Source organism: Acanthisitta chloris, unplaced genomic scaffold, assembly GCF_000695815.1.
Source record: "Acanthisitta chloris isolate BGI_N310 unplaced genomic scaffold, ASM69581v1 scaffold6273, whole genome shotgun sequence".
NCBI classification, from domain to species: domain Eukaryota; kingdom Metazoa; phylum Chordata; class Aves; order Passeriformes; family Acanthisittidae; genus Acanthisitta; species Acanthisitta chloris.
In genome coordinates, this window is record NW_008664207.1 from 1,526 (window position 1) to 24,639 (window position 23,114).

General features: G+C 40.8%; 2 protein-coding genes across 2 annotated transcripts; one reads left to right on the forward strand and one right to left on the reverse strand.

Moving 5' to 3' along the window:
* Positions 1–1,748: 1,748 nt before the first annotated feature.
* On the forward strand, positions 1,749–15,354 carry HSF2 (heat shock transcription factor 2). Its single transcript, XM_009071241.1, has 12 exons — positions 1,749–1,851; positions 2,053–2,195; positions 3,779–3,900; positions 6,028–6,103; positions 7,252–7,313; positions 7,426–7,510; positions 8,385–8,554; positions 9,821–10,081; positions 10,638–10,743; positions 13,260–13,319; positions 13,924–14,008; positions 14,379–15,354. Exons 1-12 carry the CDS (start codon positions 1,821–1,823, stop codon positions 14,666–14,668), a joined length of 1,491 nt encoding a protein of 496 aa, XP_009069489.1. The 5' UTR covers positions 1,749–1,820; the 3' UTR covers positions 14,669–15,354.
* A 2,752-nt stretch (positions 15,355–18,106) lies between these two features.
* On the reverse strand, positions 18,107–22,797 carry SERINC1 (serine incorporator 1; the record flags this gene model as incomplete). The annotated part of the gene is made up of 7 exons (XM_009071242.1): positions 18,107–18,554; positions 19,359–19,589; positions 19,702–19,843; positions 20,872–20,962; positions 21,073–21,242; positions 22,387–22,524; positions 22,718–22,797. Coding segments are annotated over 7 exons (991 nt in total), but the record flags the coding sequence as incomplete, so codon positions are not given.
* Positions 22,798–23,114: the final 317 nt, after the last annotated feature.

Below are 23,114 nucleotides of genomic sequence, written 5' to 3' on the forward strand. Positions count from 1 at the left end.
GATTGACTCTGGAGGTAGGTAGGCATTATTGGAAGTTTTCATCTTAAGTGCCTAATTCATCCAGTGGTAAGGTGTTTATAAACTCCTGTTCCTGATGATCCTGACTGGTTTGTCAGGAACAAGCTGTTGTGGTTTAACCCCAGCTGGCAGCTAAGTATGACACAGCCACTTACTCACTTCACCCCACCCCAGTCAAAACAGTAAAACTAATGAGGTAGGTAGGCATTATTGGAAGTTTTCATCTTAAGTGCCTAATTCATCCAGTGGTAAGGTGTTTATAAACTCCTGTTCCTGATGATCCTGACTGGTTTGTCAGGAACAAGCTGTTGTGGTTTAACCCCAGCTGGCAGCTAAGTATGACACAGCCACTTACTCACTTCACCCCACCCCAGTCAAAACAGTAAAACTAATGAGTTGAGATGGGAACAGTTTAATAACTGAAATTAAGTAAAGTATACTATAATAATAGTAATAAATAGAAACCCCAAGAAAAGCAAATGATGCACAACACAATTGCTCCCCACCCACTGGCTGATATCCAGCCCATCTGCAAATAGAAATTACCCCCCTCTCAGGTTACTCCCCCAGTTTACATACAAAGCATCATGCTTGGTGCTGTGGAATAGCCTATTGCCCAGTTTGGGTCAGCTGTCCTGGCCATGCTCCCTCCCAGCTTCTTGTGTACCTGCTCACTGGCAGGGCTTGGCTTGATTTAGGGTAAGCACTGCTGAGCAGCAGTTGAAGCATCAATGTGTTATCAACATTATTCTCATACTGAATCCTAAACTGCACTGTACTAGCTACTACGAAAAAGTTAATTCTATCCCAGTTGAAACCAGGACACAAGCCGTTGGACAAGGATTTTCACATGGTCTTATGGTTGGTCCTTTAAGCTTCTTGGGATCATGGCACTGCTGGCATTTGAGGATAAGAAAGAAATGTGACTTGTTGAACTAAAGGGCTCTAAGAAGATGCAGTAACAGTGTTGATGTTTGTTGAAGATAATAGACTTTTCATTAAATACAGGGTGAGAGTGCTATGGATCTACAGACAAAACCTAAACCATCTTGAAGTAGCTAATTTGCATTCTGCTGATTACTTGCCCTGTGGTTAATGGAGTGCAGTCATTGAAGAACAAAGAGCTGATCCTTCTATTTTAGTCAAAGCCTGTGGATTAAATAAAAGATCAGTCTGCCCTCACAAGTGGCATTCCAGGAGAAGGGGGATGTTGCCTTGGGTAGTTAGCTTTTTGGTAACTCCAAAATCCAGTGGATACCCTCAGCTCTTTGATGGCTCCATCTGCTCTTCAAGCCCTATCAAACTAATCATGCTTTTATGCTGGAAAGCAGGTGGGACTTGCAGCTGGTTGTTGGTATTTTTTCCTTGCACAGGCTCTTCGTTAGATTCCTTACCACTTCTTTGCAGCTACATACAAAATTGATACTATTGTCCTGTAGTGAAACTGTGGTGATTGTTGGTAAACAGTTGGTTTCCTGAGGAAGCAATAAGTAACAATAGAGATGTTCCCCTTCAGATGCAGAGAGCAATGTAAATTGATAGTACTCCGTTGCTTTGCAACTGCAGGGTTTGTACACTTTTTGTTTTGGAAACTTGTAGGCAAGCAGATAAGTAATGTACTGCATGCACAAAGGAAGCATTCCTATCTGGTGATTAATTCTAAAAGCCCTGTGTGTTTTCTACTATGGTCTTTTAAGTAGCTTAATGTGTCTCTCTCATTTTAGAATGGCAAGAGTTTCCTGGTGTTGGATGAACAGAGATTTGCAAAAGAGATTCTTCCTAAGTACTTCAAGCACAACAACATGGCAAGCTTTGTCAGACAGTTAAACATGTGTAAGTTCCTGGGTTTTTGCTTTCTAGCATCGTTCTAGATCGTGTACATACATGTTTAGTTATAATTTCCTTTCAGCAGTGTCCCTGTGTTCTCTGCAACTAGGATACTGCCTTATCCTCAAAATTGATAACAGGATAGTTGTCACAGCATAGTTTGAATTTCTTAATGTGGGTTTTGAGGTTTTTCTTTTTTTTTTAAAGATGGCTTCCGTAAAGTTGTCCATGTTGATTCTGGGATTGTCAAACCGGAGCGAGATGGTCCGGTAGAGTTTCGCCACGCGTATTTCAGGCAGGGCCGGGAGGACTTGTTGGTACGCATTAAAAGGAAGGTTAGTAGAACCTCAGCATGAACTTTGCTATTCATCAATACTTCATAATACAGGTTTTCCACATACTGAGTTTAACTGTAGGATTGTGAGTGCAGATAAATTTGGAGTTTATGGAAACAAACTATGTTGCTTTCATATATGTATTGAACTTGTATACAGATATTTTGGGGGATTTGACTAGGTTTCTTTATCTAACCTACTTTGCTGTCATTATAGTAAGTTTCACAGATGGGAAAAATGCCTGGGTTGTACAAACACAGCATTTTGCAGATAAGTATTAGAAGTGCAGAGCATGTTTTGAACCTTACCATCAGTAACAGAACACACTGCTTGTTTATATATCTTGTTTCAGAACAAAGCTACTGTAAAAGTTAAACTTTCCACCAAGGAAAACAGGGAGCAAACCAATAAGTACGTTTGTCTTTCTGCTAAATATGCCTCTGAAATGTGCTCTGCTGTTACTGTCAGTCAGGTGACTATAGATATCAAATAGAAATATGGCAAATGTAGTGAGAGGGTGAGTGCCATGATTTAATCCCAGTCAGCAGTTCAGCCCCACAGCCACTTGCTCACTGACCCCATGTCAGGATGTGGGAGTGAACTGGGAGAGCAAAAGTGAGAGGACTCATGGGTTGAGATAGAGGCAGTTTAGTAAGTAAAGCAAAAACCACACATGCAAACAAAGCAAAACAAGGAATTAATTTACTACTTCCCATAGCAGGCAGGTGTTCTGCCATCCTCGGGAAAGCAGGGCAAGGGCCCCATCATGTGTAACAGATACTTGGGAAGGCAAGCACCATCACTCTGAACATCCTCCCCTTACTCCTTTCCCCAGTTTTGTGTGCTGAGCATAAAGCAAAAACATGCAAACAAAGCAAAACAAGGAATTAATTTACTACTTCCCATAGCAGGCAGGTGTTCTGCCATCCTCGGGAAAGCAGGGCAAGGGCCCCATCATGTGTAACAGATACTTGGGAAGGCAAGCACCATCACTCTGAACATCCTCCCCTTACTCCTTTCCCCAGTTTTGTGTGCTGAGCATGACACCATCTGGTATGGAATATCCCTGTGGTCAGCTGGGGACAGCTGTCCCAGCTCTGTGTGTGCCCTCCCAATTTCTTGTGCATCCCCAGCCACCTTGGTGGCAGAGTGGGGTGAGAAGCAGAAAAGACCTTGGCTCTGTGTGTAAGCACTGCTCAGCAGTAACAAAAAATACCATCTCTCTATTGCCATAACTGAAGCACAATAGCACAAATCCAAAACACAGCCCCATATTAGCTACTGTGAAGAAAATTAACTCTACCCTGGCCAAAACCAGTACGGAATGATGTACTACTTATTGATACTCTGTTATTGTGAAGCAGTTACAAGGGGCAGTTGGGAGAACATCTGAAGAATCTGAATGTACACAAATGTTTGTAACACCTACAGCTAATGTTGTGTTTCTGGGTTTGGGGTCTTTCTGATGCTCTGTTTATTATGAACTTAAATGCACAGTTTGTCAAAACTACTAAGAAAATACACTTGATCACCAAAAGAGAATAATCGTTAAGCATGAATAAGGGGAATTGTTGTTTCTGGATTCCTGCCTTTTAAAGGGTTCTTCGAGACCTGAAGAAAACCAGATACGTCAGGAAGATCTCTCAAAAATAATATGTACTGCTCAAAAGGTGCAAACTAAACAAACAGCTGTTGAAGCTCAGCTGTCTCTTTTGAAGAGGTAAGTTGCTTCATCAGCAGCTGATCCCTATCTTGGGTAATGTGACAGTAGATACTAGACAAACACCTAATTTTAGGTGTTTCTTGATTCCTGATTGCTTAACTTTAAGTATTGCTTTAGGAACATAAATTTCCATAGAAAAATTGCATTAAAAATTGAATATTCTGATATGGTTAAAAGTAATATGCAGTGCTGGTGTTCGTGGAACTGTCTAGTAGTGGGCAATTAAATAACACCTTTAATAATGGTTCCATAATGCTGCTGAGGCTGAATATTCAAATCAGCTCTTAGCATAAAATATGCTGGTTTGTGTCTTCAAGTTTGAACTAGTTACTGTGTTTAGTTTCAGGGTTTGGTTTGTGAAATTTGCATATAATACTTTCTTACAACAATTAATGTCTTTGCTCATTGCTTTTCATTTTTGTGGTGTTGTCTTCATTTCCCCAGTACTTAAAGTTGCAGAAGAGTTAATGCCTAAGAAAATGTGTTTAGAAATCATAGTTGAGAAATGCATTAGTTACCTCAGCAGCAGAGGAACAGCATCTGAAATCCAGATATAAATAGAGTATTTTTAGAATTGCATTATTACGTGTTTTGGGGCACCTTAACTTACGTTGAGAAAGTAAGTGATGATGTACCTCTGTGACAGAGGGCACTGAGCAGTTCAAGGTTTAAGAAGTAAATTCTGTCATTTCCAGTCTTATGTTCTAGTTACTTGAGGTGTAGAATATCCAGAGGCAAATTTATTTTGCTTAGAGAGTGTCTTTATTAGAATCGGGCCAGTCTAGAACAAAAATGCTCATATTCACCCTTTTCAAATCCTAGACAAATCTGGGTTGGAAAGAACTTCAAAGGGCCATCAGGGCCAAAATCCTGCACAGAGCAGGGCAGACTTGGACTGAAATGGCATTCAGTCACTAATGACCTGACAGGCTGTAGAAGTGAGAAAATCTCTACAATGTCTTTGATGTCCATATTGTTGTCCCATGAGTTCAAAATGATGGAGGTAGAAACTCAAGCTGAATCAGAAGATCTTGTCCTATACATGTTAATAAAGCTAGTTGGAAAATGGAGAAAGTTTAGAATTCCTAACTCAGTTGTTAATTTTGTGATGGAATTGTGTGTTGGACGTAGGAGCAGTTATAGGGGTGAGTAATACCCTGCATCACAGCTCACATAAACAGCTCTTTCTGGAAACTTAACTTCAGGTTTCCTAAAAGCGCAAACTCCGGTGGAGTTTGTTTTTCTGTGTTGAAAAAACTACAAAACAGGAGGAGGGTGGTGTGTTGTCTTTTCCTTATTCACTGTAGCTTTTGGTATTCATTATCTACCTCTTGCTGTTGGAAACAATGAGGCTCGTAGTTACAGTAGCAGGGACAGCTTTTACACTGTCTCAGTAACTGAACCTCCTGTGAGTACTGGAACAACCAAGATCTGTAAAATGTCAGTGTTTCATGAAAACTGCCATCTCTGAGCTGCTTCTATTTAATTTTTTAGCATCTAATATGTCTTCTTACTGGAGCTGATAGGGGCAACTGGTTGGGTGCCTACAGCTGCCTGTGTGGCTTGAGAGCTTGTTCTGTCACACAAGCAGAGCATGTAGGGAAGTGTCTTTCAAGGTGGGTGGACAGGTGCTCACAAGTGGCTTGCATGTAGCAAAAGGTGTGAGGGAGGACAAAGAGACCTGATATAGGTGAAGAACTTTGGTTTTAATGGTGAGAGGAAATGACATTCTTTCACTGTTTGGACTTCTGCTGCCAGAAACTGGCTGTATGCTGGATTTTTTTATTTAATTCCTAGAAGGAAGAGGAGAAGGTAACTCTGTTATGGAAAATGAAACGACAGTTAATTTTTAAATGCTGAGTGTATGGGTAATAAATACAGACAGATTTGGGGATTTATTTTTTACTTCCTTTAAGGGAGCTGGAAATTCTGTGCAGGTCAGTTGTTGTGTTTGGGTCTCCATTTTGTAATTACCTTCCAAGGCTGCTGACTTTGACAGTCCCAGCCCCCAGTCTGAAAACACATTTCAAAGAGCTTTAATGAGGCCAGCTAATCTTTTAACAAAAATATAAATGCTTTATAATTTAGTTTTTGTTTGACTTTTAAATCATCATTTTTAAACAGAGAGAATGAATCCCTTTGGAAGGAAGTGTCAGAACTGAGAGCAAAACACTTGAAGCAGCAGCAAGTTATTCGAAAGGTAAGGCTTCATTCAAGTGTCGTACATGCATGAGTGAGTGCTTCTGAACTAGGAACACTGTGGCACATGTTACCTTGCTTTGCCTTCACTCTTTTTTTAAGTGAATGCAATGTCTCTTTAATAGAACAAACAGCAGGGTCGTTTATGGTGAGTAGCTCTAAGTGAAACAGGCATGTAGTGCATTTTACTGCATAAGCAGAAAATCAGGCCAAAATCTTGAAAGCATTTTCAAAGAAAGAGGTTCATGAACACCATACATCAGCCATTAAGGTACTCTTAAAATGATCCATCCATTTTTTTTTATTGCTTTAGGAATCAGATGACTAATATTCTATGTTGGGTGATGTCAGGAAAAACTTCCTCACTGCCAGAATTACAAAGTTCAATATTGGAAATTCACTGCTGTCCCACTTAACTGATCACTGTGTATTTCTAAAGTTACCAGAGAAAGAGATAACTGAGTGGAACCCGTTGAAAATATGTTAGCTTAACTTAGTTTAACAGTTAGATCTGTGATCTGCTGGAACAGGTGTAAATGCATAGAGTTTACAGATTTTATTTCCTTTTTACATGTGAGGAAGGGTGTTGCTGAAAGCAGCCCTGTAGCAGAGACTCACGGATTTTTTTTTCCCAGTTTGTTCAAGCGAGGTACATTAAATCCTTAAATTTCACCGTAAGGGAAGAAAGTCTTAACATTCCAAAAGGAAAGGTACCTGGTGAATACTGTTAATTGTACATGCATTTTTTTCTGAATCTGTCAAAAATGTCTTTCACCAGAACAAGTATTTACAAATCCAGGTTATGCATACATCCACATCCCTATATGCCTTCTGTCATTGCTTATTAGAATTCCTCTGATATGAGTTGTTGAATGTATTTCTGCATACTGCATGATGTCCTGTGAAAGTCTGCTCTTATTGCCTGTAATGTGAAAAGCCCTTCTTGGACAACTGAATAACTATTTTTTTTTAGGTATTATCAGCAGCATTTTGTACCATGACTTTTAGCTTTTCTGAACTGCTCTCTATAAAAATTACTGCACAAAATGATTTAGGTTTTATTATCAAAGTCTTCTGCTATATGATACCATGGTACATGAGAGAAACAGCTACAAAGTAGAGTGACTAATAGTGTGTTTTCCCTTACAGATTGTACAATTCATTGTTACCTTGGTGCAGAATAACCAACTAGTGAGCCTAAAACGCAAGAGGTAAATATGATCTTGAAAACTTGCTGTGCAGTCAGTATACTGACATGCTTGTTGGCTAAAACCAAAGAAGTGGTTTTGAGATGGCTTTCTTCTCTCACTCTTTCTAATGTAGGCCTCTACTTCTGAACACTAATGGACCTACAAAATCGAATGTATTTCAGAAAATTGTGAAAGAACCAGCTGACAGTAGCCACCATGTAAGTTTTCCTTTATGCATACTCTGTTATGATGAAAGAGAGGAGGGTGCAGGGGAACAGGCAGTTCAAGGTGATTGTCTCATGGGGGATAAAACAGCTGTGTACTGAGAGCTGTCAACCTGTAGAAGTGATAGGCCACATTGTGTTTCCTTCAGAAGCCAAATGTGTGGATGATGATTTACTTCTCAATAGAAGCATGTATAAACCAGTTACCTGTGGATTAAATACAGCTTGATGTGTTCCTACTGGAAGCAGTTTGCTTGTAATGGAAGTGCTGTTACAAGTAGCATATGTATTGTTGTATTATTACCTCTGGGAGTGAGGTGCCCCAAGCCCCGTACAGAGACAAGGGTCCAGTGTATTGCTCTGCAGGGCAGCATGCAAACCAGCAAAATCATGGCAAGTTCCTGTGCCATTTGAATGAGTCACACCACTGAAAGTTGTTTTCTGCTGTCCAAATAATGGTGGGGAAGTGATTAAAACAAGTGCTGTAGCATGGCTTTAAAATTAGTAGCTTCATAACAAAGTACTGTTTAAACAGCAATCACTCTTCTAATATTTTTAGTTCTTGCGTGGTCATGTTTTTGCAGCTTCTTTTTGTTGTATTTGCTGACAGTGCAAGTATATTTTTATTTCTATGCCTGTAGTATTTGCCAAACTTTTTTCTTGAAGCTGCTATTCTTCAGCTTGTTCATTTATTTGTATGGCATTTTCTATTAAACATAGATCTATACAAATAGCTTGTAATCTCCAAGGTGTAGGAAAGCTCTTAGACTTCTTTAGATTTGAAGCATTTTCAGATACAATGACAACTGTCAAAATGCTGAAGCTCATTGTCCTTCTGTGCACTGACTCCTTTAAAAATAATTTACAGGTACCTCTCAAGAGAAATGAGGGCTTAAAACAAAGGGAACAGCTTTCAGATGACATTGTTATTTACGATGTCACTGAGGATGTGGGTGATGAAGAAAATCCCATGGGTGATGAAGAAAATCTTCCCATTACACCAGAAGCAAATGAAGATACAGCTTCAGATTCTTCCAAGTAAGAAGCCTTTCGGTGTTGTATAATGTGCAATAATTTGGATGTCTTAGGTAATTTTTTTAAATGAAGTCAGAATTATTAATCACTTCTTCACATGGAGCTTCATCTGTGAATTTGCAGTGGGTTTTGATATATTTACCTCTGGATTTGTTCCAGTTGGCTGTTGGAGTTTTATTATGCAGAGTATAGATAGAAACTGGTGAAAACAATCTATATTATTGCACTTCTGTTAAATATACTCCTTGTTCAAAGACACAGTAAGTGATGTCTTCTTAGTTTTGGTTAGGAGTACAGATAGGAATGACTTTCCTTGTTTTTCCAGATTTTTGTGGAGAATAATTTACATGTGCTGTTTGTTGGGTGTTGGTGTGGTATTTGAAGTTCATTCAGCCAGTTAGTCACAAAATACTTGGGACTGAAAAAACCCCCCCCTGAAACTATGTTCCTTCCTGTCTATACTCTAGTAGTGTAGAAGTAGTTCATCTTTCACCTATGAGCAAGTTGAAACTTGGCCCAGGGATTGAAATGCAACTCTTCTCCTGAGTTGCATTGGATTGATAGAGCCTCCTGTTACGCCTCCAAGGAATAAAACTTAGGTATTTCTAGCTTACACTCAAACTGGTACCATTGTTCTTGCTCAGCTGATGTCCTGGAATGCATTCTGTGATAGAAAAGCTTCATGAGGACAAGACTGTGATAGAGAGGCAGCATAACTAACAGCTAATGAAGGGTTAAGAACCAGAATATGGATGAAAGCAAATGAGTTGAGGCTCCCTCTTGGTTTCCGGGTTTTGTTCCTGGTATACATAACAAGGTTAATTAAATACAAACCTGTCAGCTAAGGTCCTCTGTGTTACAGATGCTCCAGAGATGATTCTGTTCAAGAGGAAAGATGCAAAATACATATGTTGTCTGTCCAGTTTGGTGGCCTTGTGTGCTTTGGTCTACTTCGTACATACTTGACTTTTTTATGTGAGCTTATAGTTCTAATGCAAAAAATAGCAGCGTTCCTATAGCTTTTTAGTAGTTGGTGGTTGTGGTCTAGGAACAGTGTCTTCCAGCTGAGCTCCATGAGCTGTATCGAGCATTACAGAACCATGTAAACAGAAAATACATATTTAGAGTATCTTTCTGTGTTTAGTGCTAAAAAGCAGTAGGAAAGTTTATTTCCTTATAGTAGCTTGACTAAAGTGAGAAGTAAGACTGTGTAATAGTGCCAATTGAAATGAGTGTATGAAGTTAATTTCTCTTGTGTTACAGCTGGAGTTGCAGCTATCACTCTCCTGACATTGTAACTGTGGAAGACGATAATGAAGATGAATATGCCCCTGTAATTCAGGGGTATAAAACTGCTGTTCCAAGTAATGATCCAGTCAGCCCTGTTGGTGACAGCCCAAGCCCACTCATGTCAAGTGCTGTACAGCTGAATACCCAGTCAACTTTAACTGCAGAAGATCCAGTCTCAGTGATGGATTCCATACTCAGTGAGAATGGAGTAATTTCATCGAATATAAATCTTCTTGGAAAGTGAGTAGTCTGGTCTCTTGTTTTTTCAAGTCTTAGGACTGATTATTTGACTCAAGTGGAAAGAACTGAAGAGTAGTTTGAACTGAGAACTTAATAGGTCACTTATTCTAACTGGTTTCTAAGGATTGTTCTTTTTAATGTAATTTAAGATGCAACCTCTGATTTTCATTGTGAAGCAAGCTGGGATTCATAATGTGGCAGTGTAGTGTTATCATCATTGTTTAAACTTCAGGACTTATTTGTGTCACTTGCAGACAGATGGGACTTACTAGGGCTATGTGGGTGCAAGAATTGCATCTCTGCTAATGTTGTCAGTGTTGATGCAGTTCCTGTTATACCTGTTTCAAAACACCTCTCTGGTTTACTTTGGTTCTCCTCTAAAGAAGCTAAAGTTTTCAGGTTTTTTTTTCCAGAGGTCATTTCAAATGAAAGACTTAGTTCATTCTAGTTCTGGTGAGGATTTTTAGATGCATGTAGTACATCTGTATAAAGCTTACTTGAGGATTTCTGTTATTTTGTTATGGGATACAGCAGTAAAATATTGTTTGTCTTCTAGAGTTGAACTTCTGGATTATCTTGACAGTATCGACTGCAGTTTAGAGGACTTTCAAGCTATGTTATCAGGACGACAGTTCAGCATAGATCCAGATCTCCTGGTTGATGTAATTGTGACTTTTAAGTATTTTGGTAATATGCTAGAAAACATTCGTGTGTGTTGTTACTGTTTAGAATATTTAGAATGGTTTAAAACACAACAGATTTTATAATTTTCCTTTCTTCCCTTGACTAAAGCAAAGTTAAAAATATTTATGAATATGTTTCTGGAGCACTGGTATAATTCTCAGTGTTACATCACTGCACAAGTGAAAGCTTAAGTTTCTTATTGAAGAATGACTTTCTTAATGAAATAATGCTTATGTATGTTGCAACATGAACTTAGACATTAATTAGATTAATTCTTCTGCTTTGAATTAACCCAGCACATCATCTGTGGTCTTCTCAATGAACTGGGGTTAAAAAGGCTCTTGGCATTTATTTCACAAGTTCCCCTGCCTTTTTCAGGCTGTTTTCTTCAGGTTTTTGTGAAGTAGAATGGTCCAGGTTGGAAAGGGCCTGTACATGTCATCCAGTCCAGCCCCTGTGTTCAAAGCAGGGTCAACTTGAAAGTTGCTCTGGATCTTGTTTAATCAAATTCCAGAATCTCCAAGGATGGGCTCTTGGGTGCATGTTCAGGGCTTGACTGTTCTTAGTGAAGAATTTCCTTGTATCAGTCATAGTTTTCCCTGCTGCACTTGCAGCTCTTGCAGCTTGTCCTTCGTCCACCTGTGTCCCTTCCCCCGAGGCAGTGTAACTGAGGTTCTTGTTAATAGATAACTGGGGGTGGATTAGAGTGAGACAACACTGAGTGACCAGTGTGTGTGTGTGTATATATATATGTGGCAAGTTTACTCTAGAACAATGCAGTGGAAAAGGAGCTGTGTAGCTGTTTCGGTTATTATCCATAGAAAGACAACAATATAAAGGTTTAAAATTTTCATTTAAGAAAATATATAAGGAAGAAATAAAGGATAAGAGTAGATAATGGAGGGGGAAGGTATCATCACCTATGGATCCAGTGACTTGATTGTTGCAATTTAGGTGTCTGTTGGTTGCAGGAATGGTTGTAGTCTTAGATCTGTCAGGGGTGGGGGATGCCCATGAAACAAAAAGTTCAGTGGGTTAATACACACTCAGGTTCAGGTGGAAGGGCTCAGGTACCTCCCTTGGAGGGGAGTTTTACACCATCTGATGCAACACTGTGGATCTTGAGCAGTCCTGGTGGAAGGCAGCAGAAATGACCCTGGGGGCCCTTTGCAGGTATTTGATGGTTTAATGATACCTTCTAAGACATGAGTGCTGTTTCTTACACCAGGTGAGCCAGTTGTGCATTATCAGAGGGATGATGAATACCTTCAGGCCTACATGTGAATGTGATACCTCCCCCTGGAGGGGGGGGCAAAGTTTTACACCTGCTTCACTTGTGTAAGGAAGGAACTTGGTGGGATGAAAAGCATTATCCCACCTCAAAGGGTCTGCATCTTAATGGCCTTTTCCCTTATGTGGCTCAAAACCAGCTTGTGTCATCTTCCAGTGATGGGTGCACACCCCTTCCTGCACCTGGGCTGTTCTTATGCAGATCAGAGGTTTGGCCACCACACCCCAAAAAACTGTCCTCCTCCACTTGAGCTGGGGGTTGCAAACCTGGCTCCAGCAAAGCACCCTGCTGCTTTAGCAAAGAGCTGGTTGTTTGAGTCATTATCCTTTAACATTTCAGTCTCTCACAATGTGGAGTTTGTCTTCTCAACAACACATCTTTAGAAGCAGTGGAAGAGTGCAGTTGAATTCCCTCTCAGACAGGATTGGCCAGGCTCCCTCAGCCTCTTGCATGTCTTCAATCCCCAAATATGTGGCCCTATGGTTTGCAGACTCTTGTGCTGGGAGGCCTAAAGCTGGACACTTCCACAGGTGGCCTCCAGTGTTGTGCAGAGAGAAATAATCACTTCCAGTGATGTCCTGGCTGGCCTGCCCATAGCAGAGCTTGCCTCCCTCTAGTGAGGCTGTGCTGCTGCTTGTGGCAGGGTGTTGTCTCCTATGTTCCCTCTCCAAGGAGCTTCTCCCTGTCCATTTGTGCCCTAACCCTAACCTGGGCCAGTGCATGAGGTTACTGGGTCTTGAAGATGTGTGGCTGTTTGACCTAGTGGAGTGCCTGTTGGCCCTTCTCCCACTTTGCTGAGATCCCTCTGAACTGCAGCTCTGCTCTCTCATGTGCTGATGATTCCTTTCAGTTTGGTGTCACTTGCCGACTTGAGTGGGGTGTGTTTGTCCATATTGTACACACAATTATTCATGCAACAATGTAAGAAGAAATGGGGTATGTTAGGATTACAGCAAACCATGTTAGAGACAATACAGTTGTTTCATTTCTGACTGAGGTTCATGGAATTCCAAACCATTGTGCTCTAAAGCTGGGTTTTCTTTGCAAAAGTGGTAACTCCCTGTAAATAAAAAGTAATCTCCAGTCCTCAATAAAGGGTGCAGTAGGTACAGGGGTTATTCTCACACATGCAGATCCAGTGATCTTGTATTCTTAATAGCAACATTGAGATACCTGAAACTTGATGTGTTTTGTCTTTTTCAGCTTTTTACAAGCTCTGTGCAGATGAATCCCACAGATCATGATCATATCACTAATATCAAAGTAAGTCCTAAATCCGTTGCTCAATGTACAGTAGTGAGAGATGGAAACTTCACTCATCCTTTGCTATTTTCTTTACTGGTATCATGGCACTTTTTTCATGGTCTGGCTTTTAAGACTTTCATGAGAATAGGAGGACTTTCTGAGAATGAGTTTGTCCTGTTTGTTAGGCTTTACACAGCAAAAGGAAAAGCACACTAATGAATAATGTCTTTAAAACTCATGAGGCCAATATCTGTATGTTGTACCAGTATCTTGACTTTTGTATCCCCTAAGATTTTTAGTGTGGTGTGCGCTTTGTCAGAATGGTTCCATCTGTGTTGTCTGGTGGGAAAAGAAAGACAAGAATAAGCAGTGGAGTAAAGCTTTAGCTCTTGGAATTTGTCCTGTTCATTTACAAACATTAGTTCTGGTTCTTGCGTTGTAGCCTGTTTTTCCATTTCACATTTTCTCAGCCAGGGCCTGTTAGCATGAGTAGTGCTGACAATGCCACTGCATCCCTTCACAAATAAAAATGTAATCATTTTTAATAGCTGGTCAGCTGTGTTCCATTGGCATTGGAACAGCCTTTATTTAGCATGTATGTAAGAGTTTGCTTTGTTCCCAGATGGAGACAAAGGAAATAGAAACGAACAAGAATAATGCTGGTCCAGCTGCTTCAGAGGAAACACAAGAGTCTAAGCCCAGATCAGGTTAGTTGTAGTGGTTTCTTTAAACACTTCCACAGTTGAACACCTGTTGTTCTTAAAGCCATCTCTGATTTGTTCTTTGTCTGGTTTGGTGTTATGCTGATAAACAAGTAACCAAAACAAAATACTTAGTATATTGCTTTTCAGGTTTTTGGCACTGGATCAGATGTGGAGAAACTGATGTTTTTGCAGGAGAATCTGTACAAATGATGATATGCATGAATGGAACAGTTCTTTAAGAACACACTGAAACACCTATAATGTTTCTTATTAATTTTCTTTTAAATAAATACTGTGGGTTGGATTTTGGTTTTGCCTCGTGCATGTAGAAGGTCATGCGAACTGATGTTCTGGGCATTTGTTTTCCCCTTAGACAAGCAGCTGGTACATTACACTGTGTTTCCACTCCTTGCATTCCTTGATGGAAACCCAGGCTCTACTGTTGAGAGCGGGAGCTTCACACCTGAAACTCCTTCCTCTGTTGACAAATGCCTGGAAGGGGATGAGCTCCTGGAGAGCAGCCTGGATCCCGAGCCCACCCAGAGCAAACTGGTGCGGCTGGAGCCACTGACGGAGGCCGAGGCAAGCGAAGCCACACTGTTCTACCTTTGTCAACTCGCCCCAGCACCCATGGACACAGACATGCCCTTTTTGGATAACTGATGTGAGGGGACTCTGTATATAGTCATGAAGATGAACTATTTATTTAGAATACTGTTTGGTATGAGAGTTTTTTGTAAATCACTGTTTTATGTAACCAGATACGTGGAATCTAAAGTACCTTTCCTATGTTACTTCCTACAAGCAATTGTTTAACTCCACAGTTAGAGAAGCTGCCAGGCACGGCTGGCAGTGCCAGCTCAGACTGCTGCACTGCTGTGAACACTTGGTATTACACACATGGCTGAGTACCCCAGGTAACCAAACATGTCAGTAGTGTAAGCTTTGGGTTATGGTTTCTTATACTTCTGGTCTTATATATGATGGCATAAACTAGTAGTGTATGGTTATGGAGCACTGACTTTCTGTAGGTTTGGGGTTTTTGTTGTGGGTTTTTTTTTTTTTTTACAACATTTTGTTTAACAAACATGAGGCTTTTTTTTTTGAGTGGGGAGGACCAGAACCTGATGTAGGCTTTTTTTTTCCCTGCTTGAACTGGGAGCAAAGTGCCTGTACCTTGCTAAATCTTGGTTCTGCCTTACTTTCACTTCAGTGGAAGTGCTCACACATAGCACAAACTGGGGAAAAGTTCTTGACAGCCGCCAGGCCCCATGACTGCATGAGTACTTTTAACTTGGACCATCTATGCTGGTAAAATAAATGTTACTTAAGTGTGATACTTGCTAAGAGTTTGTCTCTTACTGTGTGTGCTTGGTGGGTATGGATTTAACAACTGCTGACTTTTCTTAGTAGCTGTGCAAGGAAGTCTGTTTCTGTGCATGATTATTATCAAGTAGTTTCATTATCTCCAAACTTTCAAGGTTTATAAGCCTCCAAAACCAAGTGTCTGATAGAGCAAACTGTTTTCCAGTAGTACACAAAAGGATGTTTAGTCCTTGATATCCAAGAACTCTGCAGAGCCCCATTGCTTTCCTCCCCCTGGAGGAGACCTACCCCACTCAGAGGAGTGTCCCTTGCTGCACACCCTGACCCTGCCTGGTGCAGTGAATGCCTGTGGTCATGTTACATAGCCACAGCCAAAGTGTTCCTACACTGCCAGGTGAAGGGGGGAAAGCTGACACAAATTTAACTAGATCCCCTGATCTCATAGAAACACTAAGTCAAACTGCAACTGCCCTCAAAGCTATTAGTAGGAAGTTTTGAGAAACTCCAGTATGCAGGATGGCCCAGTGAATGGACAAACTGGATTTCAGTTAACTTCATAGATGTAACATGAAAAACAACTCAAAATTTCCTCCCCTGCCAAAGGAATAGTCTGACCATTTGTACCAGGAGCTGAATCCATAGCCATCACTGTTCATCTCCTAAATTCAGTGACTCTAGTTGCTTGTTACAGGACTCAGGAGCTGCTGTAGTAGAACTGGTGTTTAGGTGTTTGACTGAAATTTGAACAGGTGCAATCCAGTGCAGTGGCAGCAGTTGCTGAAGTGGGAATGCAGCTACAGCTGTGAGCCATGTCTGTGTTTGCAGAAACAGCTGCAACGGGCAAAGTGAGAACTTCACCCAGGGGGTTACATGTGATCTCCCAAAGAGCCAGGGATTTGTTGCCTTACAGGTGTGCTCTGCAGCACTATCATAGCATCAGCTGGGTTGGAAAAGACCTCCCACGATTGAGTCCAACCCTACTGTGGTTACTAGACCATGGCACTAAGTGCCACATCCAGTCTCCTCTTAAAAACCTCCAGGGATGGTGAATCCACCACCTCCCTGGGCAGCCCATTCCACTGCCTGATCACTGTCTGTAAAAAATCTCTTCTAATATCCAACTTAAACCTCCCCTGGCAGAACTTGAGTCTGTGCCCTCTTGTCCTCCTGCTGGTTGCCTGGCAGAAGAGACCAACCCCCGCCTGACTACAACCTCCTGTCAGGTAGTTGTAGAGGGTGATAAGGTCTCCCCTGAGCCTCCTCTTCTCCAGGCTGAACTCATAGCACTTGTGCTCCAGTCCCTTCACCAGCCTCACTGCTCTTCTCTGGACCTGCTCCAGCACCTCAATATCCTTCCTGAACTGAGAGGCCCAGAACTGTACACAGTACTCAAGGTGTTGCCTCACCCAGGGCCGAGTCCAGTGGCAGAATCACCTCCCTGGTCCTGCTGACCACACTGCTCCTGATCCAGGCCAGGATGCCATTGGCCTTCTTGGCCACCTGAGCAGAATCTGAGAGTGCTATAAAACATCCCAGGAACTGGAGGTGAAAATACAAACAAACCCCTGCGCTAGCCATATTTGGCAGCACTATGAGACATCAAAAGTCACAGGACATCTTCATCCAAATTTATTTATTAATAAGGTAACAACATATTCCAAATTATTACAAGCGTTTACTAATCCTTCCATTACCATCTCAAATTTGCCTGACATGTCAGACTTTTTCAGTAAAGGTCAGTGTTCAGGTGCAGAATTAAAATAAAAGTTTAGAGAATAGCAACAGGAAGTCACAGTTACAAACACCACAGTAAAAGATGAGCATGACATCTGCTGCAGGCTCCAGGGTCACTCCCAGTCAGGCTGCTCTAGTCTCAAGTTGTAGCAAGTAACAGATAAATAATGCAGCTTATGTACTTCAGTTACAAAGCAGCAAGCACAAAAGCATTTAAGATTTCAAAACTGCACAGGAACTAGATAGTATTATAATCAAACAGATTCATGTCTCATGCCTAGATTTAGATTGTCTAGGCTCAAGTCCATCTCCGGCAATGGACAACAAGCAAAATACCTACATACATAAAAGATTTCAAGATTTAGAGCCCCAAATATTTTAAGAAACACTTTCGTTGAAGCCTCAGTAAATGCAAGTCTCCTCCTTTATTTACTGCAATTTCAGTGCTCCTTTTCCTTTGCTTTTTTAACCACAATACTCAAGAAAATCCCTTGAAAGGGCTTACACAGTTTTCACCACTTGGCTCCTTGCAAACTCTGTGATTGTAGCTTAGCCAAGAAGAAAGTGGCACACAAAACAGCAATAAATTACAGCACAGCTATCCCATTTAAACTACTTCAGAAAAATAATACATAGATGCACATTGTAAACAGGTGCCTTAAAAACATGCTTCTGAGCATCTGACACCGGGATGTTTTTCCCCGGGCTGCCTGTCCTGTCTGCAATGGGACACACTGGACCCAGCAGCACCATGAAGGACATTGGCTCCTCTGCAGCTCCAGGTGCAAGTTTCCCCATCCTTCACTGTGCTAAAGGTACTGCTGCCCTCGGCACGGGAAAGGTCAGGCTGTTAGTGACAAAGTGCTGCAAGACATCCAGTAAACTCCAATGTGCTCCACAATGCTTACTCAAGGCTTACTTTGGAATCAAGGCAACAGGGATCATCAAAGGCAGCCCCTCCTTTACTTGCAAAGCCTGACCTAGCACTGTTTAGTTACCCTAATTAACACTTGCACTTTTTTCCTACAACTACTTTATGCAATTGAGGGGGGGAAAGCATATTTCCCTAAGTTCTTGACCTTACAGCTAATGCTCCTGAAGCACTCAATCTAGGAGTAATCCTATGGAAACCATCATTACAGCAATTGTCACTGAGCTCAGCTATAAAAAGTCATTTAGTGAAATGACAAAAGACATGATTCAAGGTAATCATGCAGAATAAAGCAGGATAATACTACGTGGACAGCACACGCACACACACACATATTTACAACTGCACTATTATCCGGAATACTGTTTGTTTCCAAGACATGGTGAAGCTAACAAAGTCTCCCTAGAGAGCAGAACAGCTTAGTCAAAATCACGGTTTGTAAGAACCAGTGGAGCAACCAGAGTCCACACATAGAGCACGATGCCAATCCAGCTGGAAGATATCTTCACCCAGACAGATGGCCACTTGCTGGTCATTGTCTCGTAAGTAGAATCCGGACTGTGAAACAAGGAAAAGAAGATAATTTGCAATTTTTGTTTCAATATGACATACTTGTGTATTAAGCCACCCTTCCACACTGTTATCACAGTAGATGATTTTCATTTCACCCTTCAAAGGACACCTCTACCCTTCTTCCGGGTGGTTCACATCAGTGTGTACCAGAACACCATTTTTAAGTTGGTGTTCACAGGATGGTGAAAGACAACAGCAGCACAAAAAATACTTAAGAGTATGAGCTTTCTCTTTAGGCTGAACAGTCCCAGCTCTCTCAGCCTCCCTCATATAACAGATGCTCCAGTCCCTGCATCATCTTTGTGGCCCTTTGTGGGACTCTTTCCAGTATGTCCATGTCTTGTCCTGGGAAGCCCAGAACTGGACCCAGCACTCCAGGTATGGAGTCACCAGTGCTGAGCAGATGGGAAGGAACACCTCCCCCCTGACCTGCTGACATGTTCCTATTTCTTGGTTTTTAGCTCTCTGTACCAGACATGGGCCTAGTGTTTATTATCTTTTGTTATTATAGAATTTAAGACCTCCTTCTGTTCACTCCAGTAGGACATATTTCAGCAGCTCACTGAATCATGAGAATTAACCCATAAAACATGACAGCTGCCTGTGAACAAGGTTGGCTATCCCAAATTTTCAAATGCCATTCACTCAATATACCTCAAACAGTATACTTCCCTTGAGAAGGTCCATTCAAGACCTACATTCCAAGCACACACTTGTGCCTCCTTGTCCAGCAAAAGATGGCATCTTGTAAGCTCATTATTAGCACGACATATTATTGGATGCAAATACCTGTACCAGTTGGTAAGTGTCATCATAATGTACAGTGATGCCAGGAAAAGCATGAAATGAAAGAAGGAATAACTGTAAGTAACTCCATCCCTCTCATTATCTATGGCTCGGTGAACATCATCTCCATCATCAAGGGAGCCGTCACTCCTGGGCATTCCATCCTCTATCAGTGTTGATTCATCACTGGTCAGCATCAGCTTGTTCACTTGGCTGTTGTTGGATGTTCGGATGCTGTATTTGACAGGAAAGACATGGTCGAGTTACCCAAACAAATACAATTTACTATCCAACAATGAGAAGTAATACAAACGAATAGATCTTTTTTTTTTTTAAGGAATCTTACCTTGAATAGAGAACACACAGCAAAAACAAAACCAGTCCTACAATCCCTTGTGCATCCCACCACTGAACGACCTGACCTTGGGCTGGAATGGTGGTGCTGTTGTAACCAATGATACTCAGCAAACTTGGGTTACAGTGCCTGTCTGTGAGGGAAATCACATTAGAGCTTACATAAAAACAAGAACAGGCCAAATAGCACATTTCCATACCTAATGCACAGTAATAGGAACTTCGTGACTGTGGCAGTCTTGAAATAAAACAGCTTTGAATCTAATTTTAGCCTACTGAGCCTCTCTAAAAAAGGCAAATAATAATATGTGGCATGAAAATCTTTCAGCAGACAAAAGGATTTTAAACTTATGTTACGATGTGCATCAACTGCTTTACTGTTCAATCTCATATAATTAGATGCAACAGAATAAAAATCTTTGCATATTAAGCTTTAGACACTCTACCACTAGAAAACAAGTTTGACAAACATACATTCTATAGATGGGGTACCAGAGTCATCTCAGGGCTGGAAAACAATGCTAGTAAGTCAGTTTCACGTTAGCAGCAATCCCCAACCCACAGCACCCACAGATAACAGAGCTCAAAGTAGTAGACAATCTTATTTCCTCCTAATTACTGTAGGAATTAGATGTGACTCATGTATGCTGCTACACAGAAGCACATAAGATTGGTCATAATTAAGATAAAAGGGTCAGAAACTCAATTAAAAACACCAAAGTCAATATTTAGCAATTTATTTTAATTGCCAGCATTTCTAGATTAATTTTTTTATTTTTAGAGATGCTCAGCTGTTTTCAGACACAAGAAACAATGGCAACATTTATTAATACTTTTTAAATCCTCAGTTAGGAAAAATATAAATCAGTAGCATCTCAGTCACATAAGGGAGGGAGATGAACCTCCCAGACACCTCAAAGGAGTTACAGTCATCTGTAAAACCTAAGCTTTACAATACTGCAGTCCTGCCAGAATAGGTAGAAATTCTTCCAGACCATGTGAAAAACATGTTACCTATTGAAGAACCATTTCCTCAGTACTATTACAGAAGGCTGAGGAGAATACACACTAGTGAGCTCTGCCTGCTGCATTCTAGTACTCCATTCTACTGCTGGTGAAGATGCAGTTTACTGCTGTTTACCCAAAAAGCTGCCACACTTACCTGGTTCATTGGTCATAGCTGACCAAGTCAAATACATTGTATAAACTGTGATCACAGAAGACTGCAGCAAACCAGACCGTGGCTGAGATTCCTGTACAAAGGAGTCACAAAACAGGAAAGTTAGACAATTAAAAGTCTCGGGCATAATTATATTATGACAACACAAAAACCCCCAAAGAGATAACAAAATTAGAGCTATACCTGAATCCTTGGCAGAATTGACATTACAGATGCACCAATGCACAGCAGCATATTAACACTGATGAATGTCTTGTTCTCAGAGCAACCTTCTGGATGAGTGTAATAAACATAAAACAAGACAATAGCTACAAGAGACAGCAGATAGTTGACAGCCGTGGCTGACAGCAGAGCTGTGAAGAGACAAAAAACACAGTTCAACTGGTTAATAACACAGACGACTGGAATAATATTGCATGTATCAGGTTTTGGATACATTATACAAGGACAATTAGAGAGCAGCTCTGGGCACTGAAATGCCAAAGAAGTTGCTCTCAGTACACTGACATGTTAAAAAGAAAGACACAAGACATGGGAATCCTCAAGCCATACTCGATTCTCCAGTGCTCTAAGAGCAACCAGGAAAAGCACACTTTGGCTAAGAGCTAAAAAAAGAAACTGAGTAAATACTTCTCCAACAGAATTAAAACCAGAATCTTATTTCCAAACTACATCTCAGTAAAACCATTAAATAGGAAGTGGCCACTGAACAAAGACAGGCCATGTTGGCTTTTGAAACACCTAAATTATCACATCCAAACGCTGTACTAAAATAAGTTATCATTTCTCCAGTGAGATGACTTATACTCTTCCTTCACCATCTTAGCCTTTCACTCAGCATATACCTTTGAAGAATGACTGACTGGCAGACAGAAGAAACAATTATTTGAGATGGTTATGCTCAAAATGAAGTACTAGCAGGCTAGTGTGTTTTTACTCAGCACTAAAGGTGTAACAAAACCTGTGGCTGAAAAATCCCAACAAACCAAAACCTGCAGTTGCCACTTCTCTAGTATCATGATGCACAGAAGTTCCACCCGGGTACGAAGAACTTGTTTACTGTGTGGATCACCAAGCACTGAACAGATTGCCCAGAGAGGTCATGGATTTTCCGTCACTGGAGATATCCAAGACCTGCCTGGATGCAATCCTGTGCCATGTGCTCTAGGATGACCCTGCCTGAGCAGAGGTTGGACCAGATGACCCACTGTGGTCCCTTCCAGCCTTAAGCATTCTGAGATTCAGTGAAACTGATGCCCTGCTCTCAGGGATTAGAAATCATTACTCAGGGGCTGCTGCTGCCCTCCCTGCTCCTCTTGATTTAACTCTACATCAGGACAGCAATGGAGCTGAACTACACTATCTGAGAATATGATACTTGGGCATGAAGCACCCCTTCTACACCCTGGTAAGATGCACCGCTCAGTGAATAACCTATTTAACATAATGAATATTAAATGCAATTTAAAACTTGCTGTAGTACAGTCCTTTCTTTACCTGCATACCAGCATCTTGAGTTTCCTTCCTCCATTTTTTCTACCCAAGATTCATTCCAGGAGTGGGCAAAGTCAATTAGCAAGACCAGCTGAATAAGAATAAAGCAGAATGCTCCAGCCATACCTACATAAAACCACACTAAAAGAGAAATAAAACAAAACCTGTTAAGAACCACAGATATTTACCATCCTGTCTTAATGTCCCTAAACACAGACAAGTGCTATAGTTACACAGCTACAATTAAAACTCTAAGACATCAGCATGCAATTACTTTTGTTTTAAAACCAATTATGGTTGCACCATGATACAGTGGAAGACAATACTCCCTTACCAGTTGTAAATGGTCCCTCTGGTATGAAGAAAGCTCCAACACTAATTGCAAGTGCAGTTGCGAATTTAAAGAACCAGAATCTAAAGGGAAATAAGCAACAAAAAAATGTCAGGCAACTGCTAAGTCTAATTCACACATAAAATGCACAACCTTAAGAATTGTTTTTTAATTCACTTATTCTTATCTTGCTTCTTTTGAAGTAGGATAAAAATCTTATTTTATCTGCCCAAGATTTTTGTTCTCCAGAAAATTATGCTTCAACTGTGCTAAAGTGACACAGTTTGACACATTTCCAAGAGATATCTCTACTCATGAATTATAAATTAAGCCAATTGTGAGCTGTTTTTTTTTTTTTTACTATGTATATTTTTAACCTGAGCAGTGAGATTACTGAACT

Bases quoted from the DNA above. Each gene is read 5' to 3' on its own strand.
- HSF2 (XM_009071241.1), top strand. From the start codon at position 1,821: ATGGCAAGCTTTGTCAGACAGTTAAACATGT. The intron at 3,901-6,027 runs GTAAGTTGCTTC...ATTTTTAAACAG, and splicing joins CAGCTGTCTCTTTTGAAGAG to AGAGAATGAATCCCTTTGGA. The intron at 7,511-8,384 runs GTAAGTTTTCCT...AATAATTTACAG, and splicing joins CAGCTGACAGTAGCCACCAT to GTACCTCTCAAGAGAAATGA.